The sequence below is a fragment of the Cetorhinus maximus genome, chromosome 12, assembly GCF_964194155.1.
Source record: "Cetorhinus maximus chromosome 12, sCetMax3.hap1.1, whole genome shotgun sequence".
NCBI lineage: Eukaryota > Metazoa > Chordata > Chondrichthyes > Lamniformes > Cetorhinidae > Cetorhinus > Cetorhinus maximus.
The window spans coordinates 100,985,067-101,008,276 of NC_135890.1; the positions used below are offsets into that span (position 1 = coordinate 100,985,067).

The 23,210-nt window shown below is 40.8% G+C and overlaps 1 protein-coding gene across 4 annotated transcripts in view; it reads right to left on the minus strand.

Moving 5' to 3' along the window:
- The window catches only part of LOC144687771 (uncharacterized), a 74,916-nt gene that overhangs the window by 22,552 nt on the left and 29,154 nt on the right, over positions 1-23,210 (minus strand). For all 4 annotated transcript variants that reach the window (XM_078554264.1, XM_078554266.1, XM_078554262.1 and 1 more), the window contains exon 3: positions 13,284-13,474. In XM_078554264.1, coding sequence (XP_078410390.1) covers positions 13,284-13,474 — 191 coding nt within the window. The remainder of the gene's footprint in view (positions 1-13,283; positions 13,475-23,210) is intronic.

Sequence of the window (23,210 nt, forward strand, 5' to 3'; positions counted from 1 at the left end):
TGCATTGAAACATATGAGGGGGTGTGAAGTTATGTTGCTTACCCACAAGATACCCATTAATCACACTAAAGCAAATTAGGGCTTGCCCATTCAGGTGTAAATCAATTTCTAACAGGGTGGTAAATTTTAATTAATCCTGAAAATTTACTCATACGAGTGTGGAGTTTCATATCTTCAGATTTTAATTATTGTTAGTTGCTCAAAAATATTTTTTAAAAATTGTTTCTTTTTATTTTTGTTATTTCCCTCCCTTTATTTTGGTTTCTATAAATGATTTGACATTTAATTAAATCTTTTTAACTTACATTTCCTGGTTTAGACTGTGAGCATCAGTGAGGATTCTCCAATCTGATTCATTGAAGAGACATACTACTGCTTGCCCTATTCATAGAAGTCCCCCATACAAGGTGCCATGCTGAAATGGCGCTCTGATAACCGCAAGCTCCCATGTAAAAGCCTACTAAAATTCTATGGGCAACTGTTAAGTGCAATAAACGGCAAGTAATGTTTCTTCACCACTGACCACAAAATCCAGGCCATTATCAACAACGAAAACAAAAATTGCTGGAAAAACTCAGGTCTGACAGCATCAGTGGAGAGAAAGACAGAGTTAACGTTTCAAGTCTGTATGACTCTTCTTCAGAACTAAAGAAAAGAAAAATGTGGTGAAACATATACTGGTTAAGGGGGGCTGGGACAGGTGAAGCTGGATAGAAGGCCAGCAGTAGGTGGAGGAAAAGGAGAGATTGCGAAAGATGTCATAAACAAAAGGTCAAAGGAGTGTTGATGGTGGTGATACTGGCTAAAGGAAGTGCTAATGGTGACATTAAGAGTAGAAAGCAGGATGAGCAAGTGACAGATGGCCCTAGTGGGGGTGGGGTGGGCGGGAGGGGACGGTGTGGGAGAAAAGGGTCAAAATGGGCTAAAAGGTGGGGATAAAACAATAAATGGAAATGAATTTTTAAAATAATAATAATGGAAATAGGTGGGGAAAATATATATAAAAATTTAAAAATAAATATTTGGAAAAAGGGGATCAAAAAGGGGTGAGGATGGAGGAGAGAGTTCATGATCTGAAGTTGTTGAACTCAATGTTAAGTCCGGAAGGCTGTAAAGTGCCTAATCGGAAGATAAGGTGCTGCTCCTCCAGTTTGTGTTGAGCTTCACAGGAACATTGCAGCAGGCCAAGGGCGGACATGTGGACATGTAGGCATGAGGGCATGAGAGCAGGGTGGTGTGTTGAAATGGCAAGCGACAAGGAGGTCTGGGTCATGCTTGCGGACAGACCGAAGGTGTTTCACAAAGCGGTCATCCGGTCTGCATTTGGTCTTCCTGATGTAGAGACCACCACATTGGGAGCAGCGAATGCAGTAGACCAAATTGAGGGAAGTGCACATGAAAGGAATGTTCGGGCCCTTGGACGGTGAGGAGGGGGGAAGTAAAGGGGCAGGTGTTGCATCTTCTGTGATTGCATGGGAGGGAGGGGGTTGAGGTATTGAGGGTGATGCAGGAGTAGACCAGGGTGTCCCGGAGGGAATGGTTCCTACGGAATGCCGACGGGGGAGGGGGTGGGTGAAGGGAAGATGTGTTTGGTGGTGACATCATGCTGGAGTTGGCGGAAATGGCAGAGGGTGATCCTTTGAATGCGGAGGCTGGTGGGGTGATAAATTAGGACAAGGGGGACCCCAACATGGTTCTGGGAGGGAGAGGAAGGTGTGAAGGCAGAGGGTCGGACATGGTTGAAGGCCCTGTCAACCACCGTGGGTGGAAAACCTCGGTTAAGGAAGATATGTCAGAAGCGATGTTTTGGAAAATGGCATCATAGGAACAGAATGCAATGGAGGTGAGGGAACAGGGAGAATGGGATGGAGTCCTTACAGGAAGCAGGGTGTGAGGAGTTGTAGCCGAGGTAGCTGTGGGAGTCGGTGGGCTTGTAATGAATATTGGTGGACAGTCTATCACCAGAAATACAGACAGAGAGGTCAAGGAAGGAAAGGGGAGTGTCAGAGATGGACCATATGAAAGTGATGGAGGGGTGGAAATTGGAAGCAAAATTCATAAATTTTTCCAGGTCCAGATGAGAGCATGAAGTGGCACCGAAACAGTCATCGATGTACCGGAGAATGAGTTGTGGGAGGGGGCCTGAGTAGGACTGGAACAAGGAATGTTCCACATACCCCATAAAGAGACAGGCATAACTGGGGCCCATGCAGATACCCATAACCACACCTTTTATTTGGAGGAAGTGAGACGAGTTTAAGGAGAAATTGTTCAGTGAGAGAACAAGTTCAGCCAGGCGGAGGAGAGTGGCGGTGGATGGGGATTGTTTGGGCCTCTGTTCTTTTATCCAGGTCATTATGTCTCCTGTATTAATATAAGTTTTTTTTCCGAAGAAGTGCATTTTCTATTTTTCCCCTTTCTTTCCTTCCTACTTTCATGGCTTCCCTCTCTTTGTAAACCACCACCTGTCACACTCCACAATGAACCACTCCATAGTGCAGTTTGTCACTGTATTGATAGTAACAATTTGCATTGATAAAGTGCTCTTAACAAAATGTCCTAAGGCGTCACAGAGTGTTATCAAACAGAATTTGACACCGAGCCAGGTAATGAGATATTAGAGCAGGTAACCTAAAGTGGTGGATTTGAAGGAGTGTCTTAAAGGTGGAGAGGTATAGATGGGAGAGGCGTAGGGTGGTATTCCAAAGCTTAGGGCCTCAGTAACTGAAGGCACATCTGCCAATGGTGCAATGATTAAAATTATGTTGTGCAAGAGGATAGAATTGGAGGAGTACAGTTATCTTGGAGGGCTGGAGGGGGTTAGAGATAGGGAGTGGAAAAGCCATGGAGGAATTTGAAAACAGATATAAGAATTTTAAAATGAGGTATTTCTCAATCAGAAGCCATGTAGGTCAGTGCACATAGGGATGATGATTGAACAGGATTTGGTGTGAGTTAGAGCAAAGGCTGTAGAGTTTTAGATTACCTCAAGTTTATGAAATTGGAAGATGGAAGGCCAGGCAGGAATGCATTGAAGTGGTCAAGTCTAGAGGCATGGACAGGGGTTCCAGTAGCGGCTGAGTTAAGTCAGGCAATGTTGAAAGGTAGTATATAGGCAGTCCCAATGATGGCACAGGTCTGGTTGGAAGCTCAAGGGTTAAATGCGACATTAAGGTTGTAGACATTTTGGACCAGCTCCAGACAGTTGCAAGGGAGAGATGGAGTCACGGAATAGTGTTTGCGGCAGGGAACAAAGACAATGGCTTCAGTCTTCCTGATATTTAATTGGAAGACATTTCTGCTCACACAGTACTGGATGTTGGACAAGCAGTCTGACAATTTTGAGACAGTGGAGGTGTAGATAAGATTACATCATACAGATATGAAATAGGAGGGGGGCAAGGATAGATCCTGGGGGGCTACAAAAGTAAAGGTATAGAGGCGGGAAGAGAAGCTATTGAAGCTGATTCTCTGGCTATGACTGGAACTGGAATAAGAATGGAACCTTGTGAGTGCAGTCCCACTCAGCTGGGTGACATAGGCGAGGCATTGGAGAAGGATGGTGTAGTTAACTATGTCAAAAGCTGCAGTCAGGTTGGGAAAGAAAGGAGGGATATCACAGTCACAGTCACATAGGGTCTCATTTGTGACTTTGATAAGAGGTGTTTTAGTATTGTGCCAGAGTGAAAACCTGATGGAAAGGATTCGAACATATATCAAAATTAATTACACATATTTTTCATCTACAGAACGCAGCACTGCATAAAACTCCAAGTTTTAGACATCTATTAAGTATTAAGCTCTCAAGTTTTTATAGCTAAGCAGCTATTAATAATTGCACCACACACATGCCAGGCAATGACCATCTCCAACAACACGGAATCTAACCATCTCCCCATGACATTCAATGGCATTATCATCACTGAAACCCCACCCCCCCCCCAAAAACCAAAATCCTGAAGGTTACCAGTGGCCAGAAACTGAACCAGCCACACAAATATTGTGGCTACAAAAGCAGGTCAGAGACTAGGAATTCTGCACTGAGTAACTTACCTCTTTACTCTGTGTGATGGAATACTCTCCACTTGCTTGGATGAGTGCGGCCCCAACAATATTCAAGAAGCTTAACACCATCTAAGGAAATGCAGCCCGCTTGATCAGTACTCCATCAACTAGCGTAAACATTCACTCCCTCCACCACTGGTGCACAGTAGCAGCAGTGTACCATAAACAAGATGCACTGCAGCAACTTGCCAATGCTCCTTTGAGAGCATCTTCCAAACCTGTGACCTCTATCACCTAGATGGAAAAGGGCAGCAGATGCATAGAAACACCACCAACTGCAAGTTCCCCTCCAAGTCTCACACCATCCTGACTTGGAACTATATCATTATTCCTTCACTGTTCCTGGGTCAAAATCCTGGAACTCTCTTCCTAATAACACTATGGGTGTGACTACAGCAGTTTAAGGCAGCTCTACCACTTTCTCAAGGGCAATAGGATAGGCAATAAATGCTGGCCTTGCCAACTACACTCATGTCCCAAGAACAAAATAAACATTGATTTTGTACAGCACTCATTAGCAATGAATTGTACTAATTTTACTCTGTCTAAAGGTTAGAAATATTATCCCTACCAGTATTCAGCTGCTGGCAATTAACAGAAATAACAAAATTTAATATTTTTGCCCCTTTAGGTACTTGCATTTTCTCCTTCATATTCATATGAAGAATCAAAGTAGTCTGGAAATACTTAAATGTAGCACCTTCCCCATTAAGAGAGGATTACATCCTGGTAATGGGAAATAGAAAAGTGACAATTTTCACCTCTCTTTCTCCTTCCCACCAAACAATTAGTAAAAATGAATTTAACATCAAAAGAGCACAAGTCTAGATGTATGCAGTTGTCAACTCCAGTTACGGGTCTGAATATAAGCCTCAGCTGACATTCATCAAATTTACTTCCTGTCACTAAATTCTGTCAATAAGGGCTGCAAAAAAAAAGGAATATTCCATGGAAATTATTTTCAAAACGTTCCATTTGTAACTTGTATTTTATTGAAAACTAAAGTTACATAGAAATGAGGCAAATGAAAAATGAAAATAAAAAAATGGGCTATAAACTATATTTAAGTATTGATTATCTCTCCCATAACCCTTATTAACAACAATATCATTGCCAATAAATGTCCTTCATTCCAAAGCATCACTGACTTGTAGAAGATTTAATATCACTTAAGGTAAATAAAATAGTACTCAAATGTATTCATTGCAGGAGGATTTAATTTCTACGGTTGCTATTAAAGGGGAATACAGGCATTATTATGGATTGTTGCATAAAAAGAAAATAGATTCATGGAAGAAAGCTAATCATATTCCAATTTTATTAGTTATCGTCACTCATCTTTAAAAGAAATGCAACAGCTAACTTATTATAATTAATTGATAAAGCTCAAAGATTTCCATTTTGTTTTTTTTCTTGAAGTTTGCAGGATTCCTTAAAGAGAAAATCAAGGGGATTTACCTTTTGCTAAAAACTGACAAACTTTTAACTTACAGAAGTGTAGTGTTATGCTTGTGGTCAGATCAAATGTTAAATATGCATACACCATTCAGAGTAAATAACTAAAGCTGACGGTGAAAGAAAAAGGTTTTAGTGTTCTAGTACATCACTAAAGGTTCATGACCACTGCCATGAAGCTATAGGTGGAGTGAATAGGATGCTGGGTGTAGTTATTATATTGTTTTGTCTTTGTACAAGTCTTGGTTAGGCTTCAGTTAGAATATCATGTCCAGGTTTGGTCTCCTCACATGGTGGATGATATGTCATTGAAACATAGAAAATAGGAGCAGAAGTAGGTCATTCGGCCCTTCGATCCTGCTCCGCCATTCAATATGATCATGGCTGATCCTCTATCTCAATGCTGTACTTCTGCACTCTCCCCATACCCCTTGACACCTTTAGACTCCAGAAATGGGACACTTCAGTTATGAGGAAAGATTGGAGAAGTTGGGGTTGTTTTCCTTGGAGAGGAGAAGGCTAACAGGAGACTTGATAGAAGTTTTCAAAATCGTGAGGGGTCTAGACAGAGTAGATAGGGAGAAACTGTTCCCGCTTATAAATGGATTGAGAACCAAAGAGCACAGTTTTAAAGCTTTTTGCAAAAGAAACAAATGCAAGGTGAGAAAAAACTTCACACAGTGAGTAGTTAGGGTTTGGAATGCACTGCGTGGAAGTGTGGTGGAGGCAGTTTCAATTGAGGCATTCAAGAGGGCATTGGATGACTATTTAAATAGAAATAACATGCAGGGTTACAAGGAAAAGGCAGGAGATTGGCACTAAGTTAAAATGCTCAGAGAGTTGGTGCAGACACGATGGGCCAAATGGCCTCCTTCTGCACCATAACAATTCTGTGATTCTGTGAAATTTATTTCCTTCTTAAATTTCTTCAGTGACTTGGCCTCCACAGTCTTCTGTGGTAGAGAATTCCATAGGTTCACCACCATCTGAGTGAAGAAGTTTCTCCTCATCTCAGTCCTAAATGGTCTACCCCGTATCCTCAGTTTGGGGCCCCTGTTCCAGAACCCCCCAGCCAGAGGAAATATCATCCCTGCATCCAGTCTGTCCATCCCTGTCAGAATTGTGTGTTTTTTATTGAGGTCTCCTCTCATTCTTCTAAACTCCAGTGAATACAGGCCTAGTTGGCCCAATCTCTCCTCATATGTCAATCCTGCCATCCCAGGAATCAGTCTGGTGAACCTTCGCTGCACTCTATAGCAAGTATACCCTTTCTTAGGTAAGGAGACCAAAATTGTGCACAATACTCCAGGTATGGTCTCACCAAGGCCCTGTGCAACTGCACTAAGACATCCTTGCTCCTGTACTCAAGTCCTCTAGCAATGAAGGCCAACGTACCATTGGCCTTCTTAACTGCTTGCTGCACCTGCATGCTTGCTTTCAGTGATTGGTGTATAAGGACACCCAGGTCCCTTTGTTCATCAACATTTCCCAATCTATCACCATTTAAATAATACTCTGCCATTCTGCTTTTCCTACCAAAGCGGAAAACTTCACACTTATCCCACATTATACTGCATCTGCCATGTATTTGCCCACTCATTCAACCTGTCTAAATCGCCTTGAAGCCTCTTAACAGCCTCCTCATTGCTCACATTCCCACCAAGTTTCGTGTTGCCAGTAAACTTGGAAATATTAGATTTGGTTCCCTCATCCAAATCATTGATATATACTGTGAACAGTTGGGGCCCAAGCACTGATCCCTGCGGTACCCCACGAGTCACTGCCTGCCACTCCAAATAAGATCCATTTATTCCTATTCTCTGTTTCCTGTCTGCTAACCAATTCTCAATCCATGCCAATATATTACTCTCAATCCCATGCATTTTAATTTTACACACTAACCTCTTATGTGGGACTTTATCAAAAGCTTTCTGAAAATCCAAATACACCACATCCACTGGTTCTCCCTTATCTATTCTGCTAGTTACGTCCTCAAAGAACTCCAATAGGTTTGTCAAAGATGATTTCCCGTTCATAAATTCATGTTGACTTTGTCTAATCCTGTTGATATTTTCTTAGTGTCCTGTTATCACATCCTTTATAATAGACTCTAGCATTTTCCCTACTACTGATGTTAGGCTAATCTGTCTGCAATTCACTGTTTTCTCCCTCCCTCCTTTTTTAAATAGTGGGGTTACATTTGCCACCCTCCAATCTGCCGGGACTGTTCCAGAATCTACAGAATTTTGGAAGGTGACAACCAATGCATCCGTAATTTCCATGGCTACCTCCTTTAGTACCCTGGGATGTTGAATATTGGGCCTGGGGATTTACCGGCTTTCAGTTCCATTAATTTCTCCAGCACTATTGTTTTAGTAATACTAATTTCCTTCAATTCCTCCTTCTCACTAGACCACCTTCAATTCCTCCTTCTCACTAGACCCTTGGTTCCCTCGTATTTATGGGAAGTATTTGTATCTTCCTCCGTGAAGACAGAACTAAAGTAGTTGTTTAATTGCTCTGTCATTTCCTTTCTTTCTATTATAAATTCTCCCATTTCAGACTGTAAGGGACCTAAATTTGTCTTCACTAATCTTTTTCTTTTTACATGCTTACAAAAGCCTTTAGAGTCTGCTTTGATGTTTTTTGCAAGTTTACTCATACTCTATTTTCCCCCTATTAATCAATCTCTTGGTCTTCCTTTGCTGAATTCTATATTGCTCCCAATCCTCAGGCTTGCTACTTTTTCTAGCAACTTTGGGTCTAATACTATCCTTAATTTCTTTTGTTAGCCATGGTTGGACCATTTTTTGTGTTATGTTTTTGCGCCAGAAAGGAATGTATAACTGTTGCAATGCATACATTCGTTCCTGAAATATTTGCCATTGTCTATCCACTGTCATGCCTTTTAATGAAGTTCACCAATCTATCCTAGCCAACTCACACTTCATACCTTTGTTGTTTCCTTTTTTAAGATTTAGGACCCTAGTTTCAGAACTGACTACTTCATTTTCCATCCTAATGAAGAATTCTATCATGTTATGGTCACTGTTCCCTAAAGGACCTCACACAAGATTATTATTAATTAAACCCTTCTCATTGAACAACACCAAATCTAGGAAAGCCTGTTTCCTAGCCGGTTCCTCGACATACTGGTCTAAAAAACCATCTCGTACACACTCAGGTATTCATTTGCCACAGTGTTATTGCTAATTTGGTGTGCCCAGTCTATATGTAGGTTAACATCACCCATGATTACTGTAGCACCCTTGTCACATGCACCTTGATTTTCCTGTTTAATGCCGTCCCCTACCTTATCACTACTGCTTGGAGGCCATAGACAACTCCCACTAATGTTTTCCACCCTTTGTTGCTTCTTAGCTCCACCCTGACTGATGCTACATCTAGATTTTCTGAGCCAATGCCCCCTCTCACTATTGCACCGATTTCATCCTTAACTAACAACGCCACACCATCTCCTTTTCCTTTTTACCTGTCCATCCTAAATATCGAGTACCCTTGGATATTCAGTTCCCAGCCTTGGTCACCCTGCAGCCATGTCTCCGTAATCACAATCATATCGTACCCGTTTACATCTATTTGCACTGTTAATATGTCTACCTTATTGCGAATGCTCCATGCATTCAAATACAGTGCCTTTAGTGTCTTTTTAACATTTTTACACATTTGTTTTGTACTACGGCCCTACTTGCTGCTAGCCCTAGTTTCCTCCGCTTTCCACTTTTGCTTTCTACTTTTCCGTCTTTCATTCCTATCTTTGTTTCCCTCTCTTATGTCTCCCGCTCAGATTCCCACCCCCCTGCCAATCTTGTTTAAACCCTCCCCCACAGTAGTAGCGAATATCCCTGCAAGGATATTGGTCCCGGTCCTGCTGGGATGCAACCCGTCCAGCTTGTACAGGTTCTATCTTCTCCAGGATCGGTCCCAATGCCTCAGGAATCTAAATCCCTCCCTCCTACATCATCACTCCAGCCATGCATTCGTCTGATCTATTCTCCTATTCCTGACCTCGCTAGCACGTTGCACTGGGAGCAATCCTGAGATTACTACCTTTGAGGCCCTGCTTTTTAATTTATTTCCTAGCTCCCTATATTTTGCTTTCAGGACCTCATCCCTCTTTTTAACCCATGTCATTGGTACCAATATGGACCACAACCTCTGGCTGTTCAACCGCCCCTCCCCTTTCAGAATGTCCTGCAGCCGCTCAGTGACATCCTTGACCCTGGCACCAGGGATGCAACATACTATTCTGGTGTACGTCTGTGGCTGCAGAAACGTCTATCCGTTCCCCCTATGACAGAATCCCTTAACACTATTGCTCTCTCACTCTTTTCTTCCCCCCTCTGCGCAGTTGAGCCACTCGTTGTGCCATGAACCTGGCTCTTGCTGCATTCCCCTGAGAAATCATCTCCCCCAGCAGTATCCAAAATGAAAAATCTGTTGGAGAGGGAGACGGCCCCATGGGATTCCTGCACTACCTGGCTGGTACTTTTACTCTGTCTGGCGGTCACCCATTCCCTCAGCACTCTGAGACTCATGACCTAAATGAGAGGTGTACAAGATTATGAGGGGCATGGACAGGGTGGTAGGGAGCAGCTGTTTCCCTTGAAGGGTCAGTCACAAGGGGACATAAGTTCAAGGTGAGGGGCAGGAGGTTTAGGGGGGATGTGAGGAAAAACTTTTTTTACCCAGAGGGTGGTGACGGTCTGGAATGCACTGCCTGGGAGGGTAGTGGGGGCGGGTTGCCTCACATCTTTTAAAAAGTACCTGGATGAGCACTTGGCACGTCATAACATTCAAGGCTATGGGCCAAGTGCTGGTAAATGGGATTAGGTAGGTAGGCCAGGTGTTTCTCATGTGTTGGTGCAGATTTGATGGGCCGAAGGGCCTCTTCTGCATTGTGTAATTCTGTGATTCTGCCTGTACATTCTTTACCTACAGTGTGACCACCTCGCTGTATGTGCTAACCACAAAGATCTCATCCTTGCGGATGCTCCACAGTGACTCCAGGCGCAGCTCCAGCTTTGAAACACGAATTTCAAGTAGCTGCATCCTTAGTACCACATTTACTCATCCATAGCATTTTTGGGTTGCATGGGGTTTACAATTAAAGTACACTGGACTTAACACAGTCTAAAGGTACTTTATGAATAAAAGCAGCACTCTGAGGCTCATGATGTAAATGCATTTTTGTTTTTTTTTCTTTACCATATGTACTACTGGTCCTTATTCCAATTCCATGCCTCCTTCATAATGAGATTGTACCTTTGGCATCAGGATTACTCATCTAAAGTCATCGACAGTATTGATATAAAACCACACTAAAACCATGTTGTACTAAGCTTAGTATTTGTCACTAAAAGTGGAGAAGACAAGGGGGATAATGAAATATTCGTTCAATACCATGCAGCTATTAAAAGTCATTTAACAAAAAGCAAATTAATGCGCAAAAAATTAAACTGCAGTTATAGCTTTGTGTTTTGCTGAATTAACCTAGATAATTATCGTGTAACATTTCATTTATTTGAAGGTTTAAAGAGTCGAAAAGTGAACACGTAAATGTACTACAGAATAAATGACAAACAAACTTCCAATTCTTGATCACAAACTGCTGCAACAATGTGAAAATCCGTTTAAATGCAATTAACTAAAAAGCGAATTTTGTTCTAGAACTATCAATTGAAAAAAAAGTCAAAAGTCAATTGAATTAGTCAATTTGTTCTAAAATGGAAAATTGAAATAGCAATGTTACTAGCAAGTAAGCTAGCTGCATTCTATAGCATCCACTTCTTAGTTATTTGTCAACAAATGTGTTGACTATATTATAGCAGCAGCAGTTCAAAACAATTCAAAATTTTCATTAGCGCAGCTAAACATACAACAGAATGGTTAAGCTCAACAAATTTCTTAATATCAATCCTTCAGTGACTTTGTCCCCACCCTCTCGAACTTCTGCCATCAGCCTCTTCACCTTGACACTTCTCTATCAGCCTTCAAAAGCCCCCTAAAATCAGTTCTTTACACCTATGCTTTCACTCTGTCCCAACGCCTTGTTCCACCCTTCTCCTTCCTGCTCTGCCTCCATCAATCTGTATGTATTCAGAGCACATATCCATGTGTATGTGAGGAGAATTACAGAAATGTATGCTGCATTTATGGTTAATAAGCAAAGCTAAACAAGTAAGCTCAATTGTAAGGATGAAATTAAATGTACGAATGGATGAATTATTAGACTCAACTTCTGTGGAAAAGTTTCCTGTTACAGGTTTTTGACTGCTAGATATACTGAGAATTAAAATATGTAATTTTCCCTTAATATTTATTGTAAAATTGTCTAAAAATGTACAACTTACCTCAAAAATATCAAAAAAGGCAAAATATTAGAAGTGGGGATACTGTGAAATCATTGCATAAACTGAAATTAATATTTGTACCTTTAATTCAACATATAGAAGATTGATATAATTCTGTCTGCAGGTTTGGGAGTGATTTCATCCTGATTAAATAACAAGGATTTCACATAACAGTAGACAAGTTCAACCAAAACCCCTGAAATGGCTGAAGATTGCTCCTCACCTGCAGATCCAAGTATTACAAAATAACAAAAGGGCCAGCAGATTCAAGTAAACATCGTAGGGTAGGAACTTTCAACTTGTTGATTCATGAATGGAGTCAGCCACCTACTTCGTCCAGCTATGAACAGGTAGTCGTGATTTTGGAGATCCAGGCCTCATTTGATTGCAAGTGGCAAACTGTGAACAGTCCTGAGGTAGTTCGCCAGTTTTCAGCCATGAACATGTCAGCTAACTGGGATTCCAGCAGCAACTGCAGTTCGGTCCTGGGGAGAGCAGTGGGAAGGCAAGGACAGGGGAGGTGAGCAGTATTTTTGCTTAAATTTCCAGGGCCTCTTTGACCCTATTGTCAGTAAATTTCATTGAGCGATTCCACTGTTGGTTATAATGGGACCCTGCCAATTGCTTCTCTGGCTCAGGAGGGAACTAGAGCTTTGCTGGTGCTCTGGGCAACCAGTCTTCCCAAAGTGGGCAAGAGTTGCATGGCAGGCACTGACAATGTGCCCATGGTGGCCAGGATACCTGCCAGATCACCTATATTTGCTACTCTCCTGTTGACTCTGAAAACTCCAGTAAAGTCAGTGGTGGATAGCACTAATTGGCACAATTCCATAACTGTGGATTTCTGGGGCCTATATAATCAATAATCTCAATTACAGAAAGAAAAGAAAGGACTTTCACTCGTGCCTTTCATGTGCTTGAGACATTTGAAAGTACTTGACAGCCAATAAATACTTTTGAAATGCACTAGGGAAACATGGCAGCCATGAGTTGTATGACCGGATAATCTGTTTTTGGCAATGTTATTTGAGGGATAAATGTCGGTCAGAACAAGAGAGCTCACCTATTCTTCTTTGAATTGTGCCTTTTATGTGCAGCCAAAAGGGCATATGGGGACTCAGTTTAAATTCTCACCTGAAAGACAACACCTCTCCCAACAGTGTAACATGCCTTCAATATTGCATTGTAACGTCAGCCTAAATTGTGCGTTCAAGTCTGTGCAGTGAGTCTTGAACTAATGCCTTTGTGACTCAGAAGCAATAAAGTGGAGCCAGTGAGCCAAGGTTGACATCTATTTGAAATGTACTTGGGTATCTGTGTTGGTATCCAAAAGAAATTGTCACCAAGTTGTCACTGGCTCTTTGAGTAATGTGATCATACTGAACTCACCTGTGTAATTTGAATTTGGAAAGTGGTATGAGGATTGCGGAAATGAGTCTTGTAATGCTTGACAGCTTCATCACGCCTATTGAAACCGTTTCGACAGCGGTAGCAGTGCCAGTGCGCGCCTTTAAATTTCTTTTCTCCTTTGATAGTTCCAACAATGTCACAGTGGTTACAGCAGCGAAGTATCTTCAAACCTAGTAAATATGAAAAGGGAAACCCGTTAAGCACCCATTAGGAAGCTCTACATAAACTTTAGTAAAATTTGAAGCGAATCATTAAGGCAGGCGCCAATTTGTAAATAAATAATTATTTAGGCCAAGAACTGGGGAACATATTCATTTGGATAGTGTCCTTTTATCACTTGAAGCTGGGCTGAATGGGAATACAGCCTAATCACTCTGCCCATAACAATCGCCTCATGTTAAGTGAGCTTGATTACTCTTCAGCTAGTTCCTAATGAGGGGGTGGAAGGCAAAAAACCTACAAATTTATCTACGGTTCAGCCAGAGAGGCAATCTTACTTAATAATGCTGGCAATTCTGGCAAGTGAAAACATTCTCCTATTGCAGATTTTCTTCTGATATTGGGGGTTTAAGTGCCTTGTTGAGTTGACCAGAAGGAGCTTTATTCTATATCTGTCAAGTACTGTAACTAATCCAGGAGTGCTTGGGGCAGATTAGATGCCAAAAATGTTCAGTTCTTCAGTAAGGGATTATATTTTACTTTTAATACCATTTTGTAGCTCTATTTTTGTCCACTGTTTAAGTCTATTCCTTTCCCAGTAAAGAACATCCATATAGCGACACCAGTTTGCCAAAAGTGGCCCCACTATTGGCAAACTGGAGCCACTTTCCAGATTCATTTCATACGTTGAAACCCAGATTAAAAAAACTTCAATACTTACGTCAAGTAAGACAGGTGGTTTATGATACTGGCAGCTTTGTTTTGGTGTATTTGGGTCTACCCTCATTGAAGTCCAGAAGAATGAGAGGTGATGTTATTGAAACAGGGGCTTGACAGGGTAGATGCTGAGAGGATGTTCTCAGGAGGCACAGTTTCAGAATAAGAGGTTACCCTTAAGATGGAGACGAGGAGGAGGAATTTCTCCTCTTAGAGGGTCATGAATCTTTGGAATTCTTTACCCCAGAAAGCTCTGGGGCAGAGTCATTGAACACATTCAAAGCTGAGACAGAGATTTTTAAACTGGGGGAATCAAGGGTTATGATGAACAATCAGGAAAGATCAGACATAACCTTATTCAATGACAAGCAGGCTTGAGCAGCTGTATGGCCTATTTCTGCTCCTATTTTGTATATTTTTATGTTTTATGATCATGGTATTGCCTCCCAAACTGTAGGAAGTTCATGCCAGAGAATTTCCTAGTTGTGATTTCTTAATCTCAGTTGAGCTGTCAGAGGCTTTAGGTAAACACCTAACAGCTGATTCAATAACAGAATGCCCAACCATCTAAAAGCAGGTAGTTTCTGGATTTAAACTGATCAGATAATAGGGATTGGTATGAAAAATGGGAATTACTAAAATAGTGAAGTTATAAAATGGGATAAAACAAAAAAAAAGGACGACCTTGTAGCTGACCCAAATTTAAAAATTAAGTCAAGTGGATTTCAATTCAGTTTTTACATTCTTCATTGCAAGCTGGGATAACACATAGGTTGTACTATGACAAGGCTATTTATCGCACAATAAAATGTCATTACTACTGTAACAACTGCCCTGAGCAACATTTTGTACTGTGTATAATCTTACTACAGTGTTACTAACATTGGGCAGAATTTAGCCCTTGATGGGCCAGCAGGCCCCACCGGCTCCGCGGCGGACAGGCAGCCGACTCCCGCTGCCGAAATGGGGCCCGCCGCCATTTTGAGTGGGCGGGTCATTTAAGGCCCGCCCAGTGGCCTGCCTGACAGGAAGTGCAATGCACTTCCTGGGCGGGGAGGAGGGAATCCCCAACTGTCAAATTGTGCTGTTTCGCACATGCACGCAAAAGAGCGCACTGCTCCCTGAGGCAAAGTGCTGTCTCAGGGAGTTTACTGACAGGTAAGAAAAGTCAAAAAATAGAGAAATATTAAAATTATTAACATGTCCCCCTCATGTGACAATGTCACACAAGATGGGACATGTTAATAAGAAACACACAAAGTTTATTAAATTTTTTAAAAACGGACATGAAACTTCATCCCACCAGTGGATGAAGTTTCATGAGTAATCTAGAGCCCGCTGGGGCTCCTGGTCTACCCGCCAGCCTTAAGCTTGGACGGGCAGGGTCTTTAACAAGGTTAATTAGTCTGTCAATAGCCTTAATTGGCCATTGACAGGTCGGCGGGCGGACAGCTGATTTCGCTGTCCGCCCACCTTCCTGAAGATTTAAATGGACCGGGATGACGTCGGGTGTTCCTCCTGATGTCATCCCGCATCATTTTCCCTTCGGCGAGCGGGCCCCACCCCCAAATCGCTGAGGGGAAAATCCTTCTGATTGTCTTTTTGAAGGTTGCTTTTGCTCTATCCTCAAACCCAATGCTCATCTATGAATTAGAATAATAATTCACAAATTACACAGTTTCCAGGGAGGAAAAACAATAGTTATGTGGTAAAGCTTGAGATACGGGGACTATATTCATTGGAGTAGAGAAGGCTAAGAAGAAACTTAATGGAGGTTGTAAAAATTGGTAATGGTGCTGATAAACTGGCTTAAGAAACAACTTATTTTCTGATTGTCGAGTCGCATACGAAGGGGTCATCAATTTAAAATTATCACCGAGAGTGAGGAGAGGGGTTAGGAGAAAATTCTTTATGTAGAGGATAGGATGATTTACCACAGACACCCTGAAGCTCTCCTTGAAGTGCGGCAGCAATGGTCTTAATGACTATGAGGAACTTGCTACCAATTGTTCAGAATGGCAACAACTTGTCCATCACGCTTCAAGACCCAACGCCTTAATGATGAGACAGAGAAGGAAAGAAAAGGAAGCAAAATCTGCACTCTGGATCGCACTATTTCTTGGGACATCCTGCCCCATGTGCCCAAAGACATGCAGTTCGAGAATCGGCCTATTCAGTCACAAGAAGACCCAAGGCAAAAACTTGCAACCCTGAGTAGACGTCATCTTTGATTTGAGGGACAGCCGTCGCTGACTAATTTGCTAACTTTTCTGCCCATTAACCAAATAATATGTACCTATTGGTACATATGTACAAGAAGTTGTATTTGCAACCAATAATTAGCCAGAATATTAAACATTCAGACTAATCATGTGTTTTATATTTTTCCAGGGTGCAAGAGCAATCTGCCACAGTTTCCAAAATAAGAACATGAAACTTTTATTGCTGTTGAATATCAACACAATAAGATATAAAGGCCTTTTGAGACCTTTAGAATTATGTTTAGTGAAATGTCAGCAGGTAGTACATTTTTAAAGTTATTTGTACTTTCATCATTAAAAACAACAAAAAACACTGGAGTGATAATAAATATCACTGAAGCCAGAATATAAATGAAAGTTGCACACAACCAAATGTGAAAAGAAACTTAAGAAAGAGATAAACATAAGGAAGGGAGTAATATAAATACAAAGGAAGAATGACAGATAAATACAGACAAGGACAGAAATACAGAGACAAAGGAATTGCTGGGAGAGCAAAATTACCCAAAGATTCATCTGAGCCAGGCACTGGATTACAGTCCATTGTTGTTTCTTCTATAGTCAATATCTCTTTGTCCCTTCTATGATCTTTCCCAATCTGGAATCTTGCCCCAATATTTACAGTTAAATGGAGGGCGTAGGGACCCGGTGTTTGTGGGAGGGAAACTGAGAAATGGCACCAATGTGAAGGTCCTGTTTAATTTAATTCCATATTTATTCCAAATTGAGAAACTGATTGGGAAAGCCAGTGGTAGGAGAGAACTCTGGGCAACCCAGAAGCCTCCTAGGTTGATGCTTTGGAAGAGGCCAACTGGACAACGGGAGGAAGAAGGTACCGGCAAAAATTACAAAGTTGGTGGGATGGCCGACAACTGGGAAATATCTTAAGCTGATTTTGATGGGACAGAAGTGTCCAACTGGCAAACAAGGAGGGAGGAACGGGCAAAAATCACAGGGCTGGTGGGGTGGGTGTTGGCCAATTGCAGCAGGAGATTTGCTTGAGAATCAGGCAGGTGGGGGGAGGGGTTTAGCTGCCAGGTTTCCTGAGGCCTGGGAAACACAGCCAATAATGCTAAATTCAAATGGCAGCCTAGGTCTGATGACCAGAGCCTCATTCAATTATTAAAATTACGACCCAGTCTCTCCAGATGGGGCTACTCAAATGTCCCCAAAATTATTGCGTCCGCTGAAGGTTGGGGTCAGGTTTCTTATATTTGCTAATTCATCGCTGGGAGGAGGGGTCAAAATTCTCTCCTCCTCCCCCCATCTGAAATTTTAGAAAATTAGATTACTGCAATAGTCATGTTACTGCCTAGACTAGGCAGTCCGTTGCCTTGAAGAATATAAGTAATATCTTACATGGTATTTTTCTGTAACCTTGAATCTCAAATGAAATTAATTCATAAATCACAGCTGTGTGCAATTTGTCTCATCGACTGGAAACTCACTGCACAAGGAACAAATTCTAAGGAGTTATACCACCCGGAAAAGAAAGCTCGTTGATATTATACAGCTAGGACAAGGTTTTCTAAAATAACCTTTCAGAAAGGTCAGCGACTTGAAACGTTAACTCTGTTTCTCTTTGCACAGACGCTGTCTTACACTGAGTATTTCCAGCATTCTTTGATTCTATTCCAGATTTCCAACAACTATTGCATTTTGCTTTTGTATCAATGTTTTCTGAAATTTATAGACAGCATTCATCATTTAAAATTCATTTGGTAATTGCTTCTCAATGATCATACAATGTTTTTAAATAGTTTTGTCAGAAAATAAACAGTAAGATAATATCCCTGGGAAAATTGAACAAATTGGTACTGAGGTTTAAGCTAAAGTGATCGAGTCAGCAAATTTGTAGCATTGTGGTCATCCAACTTCTTTTGAACTTGCTCTTTCTGTCACGACAATAGGCATCGCAAGTTCATTTGTCTCATTTCTTCTCAGAATTCTTTTAGACCAGGCATAATTACTGGGCCATGATTCCACTCCTCCTTTAGATTATGTAGTAAAATCAGCACTTTAGGCTAAAGGTTTTGATTTAATACAACTGTGCTATTATCATCTATACAAACCAACTTTAAACAAAACACAAAATTAAATAATTAATGGAAGCAAAAAACCTGGTATGTAAGCAGCAACACGGCACAATATCCTTATTTTATCATCTTCTCTTGAGTCAATTAATTACCTTGACAGCAAATGATATAACAGTACCAAGTGTCATGATGAGTACGGTAAAGAACAGCCAGTTCTAAATTAGACTACAAAATTGGAATTCTAACATAAAGCAATTCATCTACAAAATAGCTTCTCTGTCACGCCTTGTGTAATATGATTATGAGGCATATAGACCAAGAATATGCTAAGAGTTTAATCCCTACCCTATTACGAGATAAATACTTTCACTCAGGCACGGAAGTTGGCCTCGGTGTCCCAGGTTATGGAGGCTATGAATTCGCCATGGTCTCTGGTTGTATTTGCTATTCAAGTGAACTTGCGTGAGAGTTGGTTGAGGACAGAATTAGGCTCTGCTGTGATGTCTTGTACGTTCAAATATTTTGCCAAACCTCACTACCAAAGCTCAGGTGTAGAGATTGGCCATTTGAGAAAAAGGCTGTCATTGTTTTTACAATCATAGTCCAGTCACCACTTGCAGAAAAGGGATAAGGGACAAAAATTGGAGAAGGTAAAAGCATTGTTGCCCTATGGTATTCTTGTGTAAAGATGTAAACTTCAAACTGCCAGACAATTTTTAAAATAATCTTGAAATCAACTTAAAAATCAGTTAAAATGTGAAACTTGATTCCAATGGCAATGAATGCACCTACTTCCACTTCCACAGTAGTTTGAAGGTGTCCTTATAACATGCTTTGGAGAGGCGGATCTGTGATTAGAATATTTAAATAGGGCTCAGTTCCTCAGATTTTGGAAACTATTTGAGTTTAATGGCTGTGGGCCGGAGTTTCTCAGGGCTCAGAAAAACTGGTAGTTAAGGCAAGCTGCCAGATTTAACAGCTTTTCCAACACTGCTTGTGGATCAAGAAAAATATGTGCCTCCCCCTGCCCAGACTCATCAAGCAAATCGTTGACTACGATTTCTCCCTCCCTAAATCCCTGCAATCTCTCCTTTCTGCTGATCTATCCCTCTTTCTCTCTTTGCTCCAAACCTCCCTACCATGTGCCCAATATTTGCCTCCCTCCTCCCCACCATAACTGGATGTTCTACGATTGCCAGCAACCATTCCCAATGGTCTCCAGCTTTGGCCTTCTAATGCCGATGAACTGCCAGACAGTAAACAGAGTTAAAAAAAAGCGAAAGAGGTTCTGCTTAAATTCGCAGAATCGCTGCATTCCTGGCATTTCGTGTTTCCAGACCACAAACATGCACCCCTACTCCCTCCCAGTCTTCCTATAAAGATCAGGGTCTAAGGCCAGGATTTTCTGGCCCCTCCGGCTGATGGGATCTTCCAGTCCCGCCGAAGTGAATGGACTTTTGAATGGATTGACGCATCCACTGCGGCGGAACCCGCCATGCCCAGGTCAGAAAATCCTGGCCTAAGTTGTCTGGCTAGAATTATTTTTGCCACATTAATTATTCAAGTTGTACGCCAGCATACGTTTCAGCTCATGAAATGAAATTTTCTCCTTCCAAACTCGAAATGTGCCTGAAGAGAGCTCTTTAACATAAAGCCAAAGCACTTTATGTAATTGTTCCTATTCATGGCACCATGTTGAAGTGATGACTTAAGTAGTTTTACATATAGCTCATTGGCGCCAATATGTAAATAAACCTGTTGACAACCTGACCCTGCTTCATTTGTCCAAAATACAGTCACCATTACAATTTCTTTCTAATGCCCCTTTAATTGTGTGGTTCAATTTTTTAGCCAGCATTTCGTCTTTCCTATAAACAAGCCAAAAACTATCTGCAGCCGAGATGGCAGGTAACCTTCTTGACCTTCTTGAAGTCTGCCACCAATATCACCCTCTAAATTGGCTAAGGTCCATAGGAAGGTGGCTGACCTCTGCTAGGCAGCTTCTTACTAGCTCAGCTGCAATTGGGAACTGAACTGTGTGGGTGAAATAAAAATGCATTGCTCTCTCCACTGGTATTGTGCAATCATGCTCTTTCAAACTTCAAAAATTATTAGAAAATCATACATTATAAATTATACATTTTAAACATTCTAGAAAATTAACAACATAACTGTGCGTTCCATAATGGGTTGGAACAATATCCTCCAAAACTGCCTGTTGTGAAACACAAATTCTTATTAAAGTGATAAATTCTTTGAGTGAATCTATCACTCAAAAGGTAGTTGCTGTGGAAAATGAAAATCTTGCACCATGATTTGAGTTTTTTTGACTTAAGTTTCAGCATTTCTCTATCAGTCCTTAATCCAGCCATCTTCACCTATGCCCCGTCAGCAGTGTAAAATTGACTTCATCCAAGTCAAAATATTGTAATGCACTGGAATGTGACACTAATAACAGCTTTCCTCCACATTAGAAAACTTTTGTGGAGTTGATAGTCAAATAAAATGGTATTACTGAAGCTTTACTCAACATCACAATTCTCATCTTGCTGGATTTTTCCACTCCACTCACATTAGATCAGGGAACCAACAGACAGGAAGCAAGTTTCCACAACAGAACCATTGAAAACATCAATCTTCCTCCTTGTCTCTCAAAAGGACATTTGGTTTTGTTTTGCCTTGGTCCTATGTCTCATTGCGTTCAAATGCATGTTAACTTGGAAGACAAAAACCAGTTAAACAAGATAACATCTTGGCTGATCCATCCAGAAAGACCCTCAAGTCCTTTCATTGCAACATCCAATTGATTGTTTCAATTGGTTCTTAATTGATTGTAGAATTTTCACCTCCACTACTCCAATTCCATGTGTGTTTGTTCTTTGTGTAAAGAATAAACTGTTTATATCAGTCCTAAAGTTGCCTTTCGAGTTTAAACCAATGGCCTCACTCCCATATATAAAAGCAAAATACAGCGGATGCTGGAAATCTGAAGCAAAAACAAAAATTGCTGGAAAAACTCAGCAGGTCTGACAGCATCTGTGGAGAGAAAGACACAGTTAACATTTCGAGTCTGTATGACTCTTCTTCAGAAATTTTTGTTTTTGGCCTCTCTCCCATTTTGTTCTATTCAAATTGATTTAAGTAGTTTTCCAAATTCTTTACTAAGCAGCTTAAAATCTTTCACACCTCTATAAGATCATGTTAAATGTGTTCTTTCAAGGTTGAACAGTCTTAAGTTTCTCCAATCTTTCCTCACGACTAAGATCCCTCCATCAACCACATCATAGAAAGCCTCATCTTTGTACTGCTTCCAGTGTTACTTGTTTCACTAGTGTCACATTGACTAGAACCAGGCACAATCCTTAAGGAGTAACCTAACCCGAATACACGATGCTCCATGCATGTTTTGAAAAACATTGCAGAAAAAAAATTCAAAACAATTACAGTAATTTTAGTGGGTGAATAACTGGTTATATAAATTCTGACAATGCACACATACAGAATAGGACTAACACGTTGCCATTCTTTTTAATAAAAGATACCTTGTTACCATTGAACTTAAAGAAAGGCAATGAATAGTAAATACGCCTGTTTTAAGAAGGTTGAGAAAATTCTCAGTAAAAGCAATCTCTCTTGATATTTTTAAAATCAGAATGCAGAAATTTGACATTCAACAAATATAAAATTTGTTTTTCAGAGCCAGAGACATTGTTCAGCAGTAATTATGAATTTAGTACTCAGTTAAAATCCCAGTTGCACCTCATTAACAAGATAAAACATTTTTAAGGATTTTTTACAGTGAGACTAATAGCACAAAAGCGCAGTTAAATTATATCTAATTGATTGCTGAGTGCGGAGACTTCAACAGTGCACCATAGGGAGAAGTGCAGAATGGCTGACGGCAATTTCTGGATTTCTGCATTTAACTGTGCACGTCTGGACTCCAGAAGTTATCAATTTCAGGAGAAATATTGGCAGCGAAAGCTGAGTTTCACCGTTAAAACTACTGCAAAATCTAGGCCAGTAAGCAGAATGTTGGATAGAAAATTGACTCAAAGAAGCAAACAGCTATCATAATCAGTACCATGATGGGAAAGGGAGCATAATTGGGGTAGCAAAGCAGTGACAGTAATTGTATTCAAAAAGTTATCCATTGATTGCAAAGCACTTTGGGGTGTGTTGTGGACGTAATAAGATTCTACATGAATTCAGGTACTTTTTTGGGAAATTCCCTATTTATAATGGCATTGGTAAGGGTAATAAGAGCAGGACTTCAAAGTTTGCAGAGGTAATTAAAGCGAAAGCAAATAAGAAAGTTATATAATGGGCAGTGCTTTCAAAAAATTGATGGCAATTAAAAATTTAGAGATGTACAGATAGAGAGAAAATTCAGGAAAGACAATGTTAAACAATAGGTAATATATTTACCAGGCAAAGCCATTGATACAAATATTATGACTGAGTCTACAATGCGCCCCATAGGTTTGAGAGGAACAGGGAAAGAAGGATAGAATGGGAAAACAGAAAAGCGGGGTACATATTTCATTAAAATAGGGAAAATATTGGGCCAAATGTTTCAAGACACAACTGCTTTCCAAAAATTAGGCACAATGATAAAAAGACACTGCTCAAAACCATTCACACCTAGTCCCTTGTTTTTTTCCCCTAATTAAAAACCTTATTTGGTGATTATACTGTAGAAAATATTAAAAGATATGCTTCTGATTTCCTCC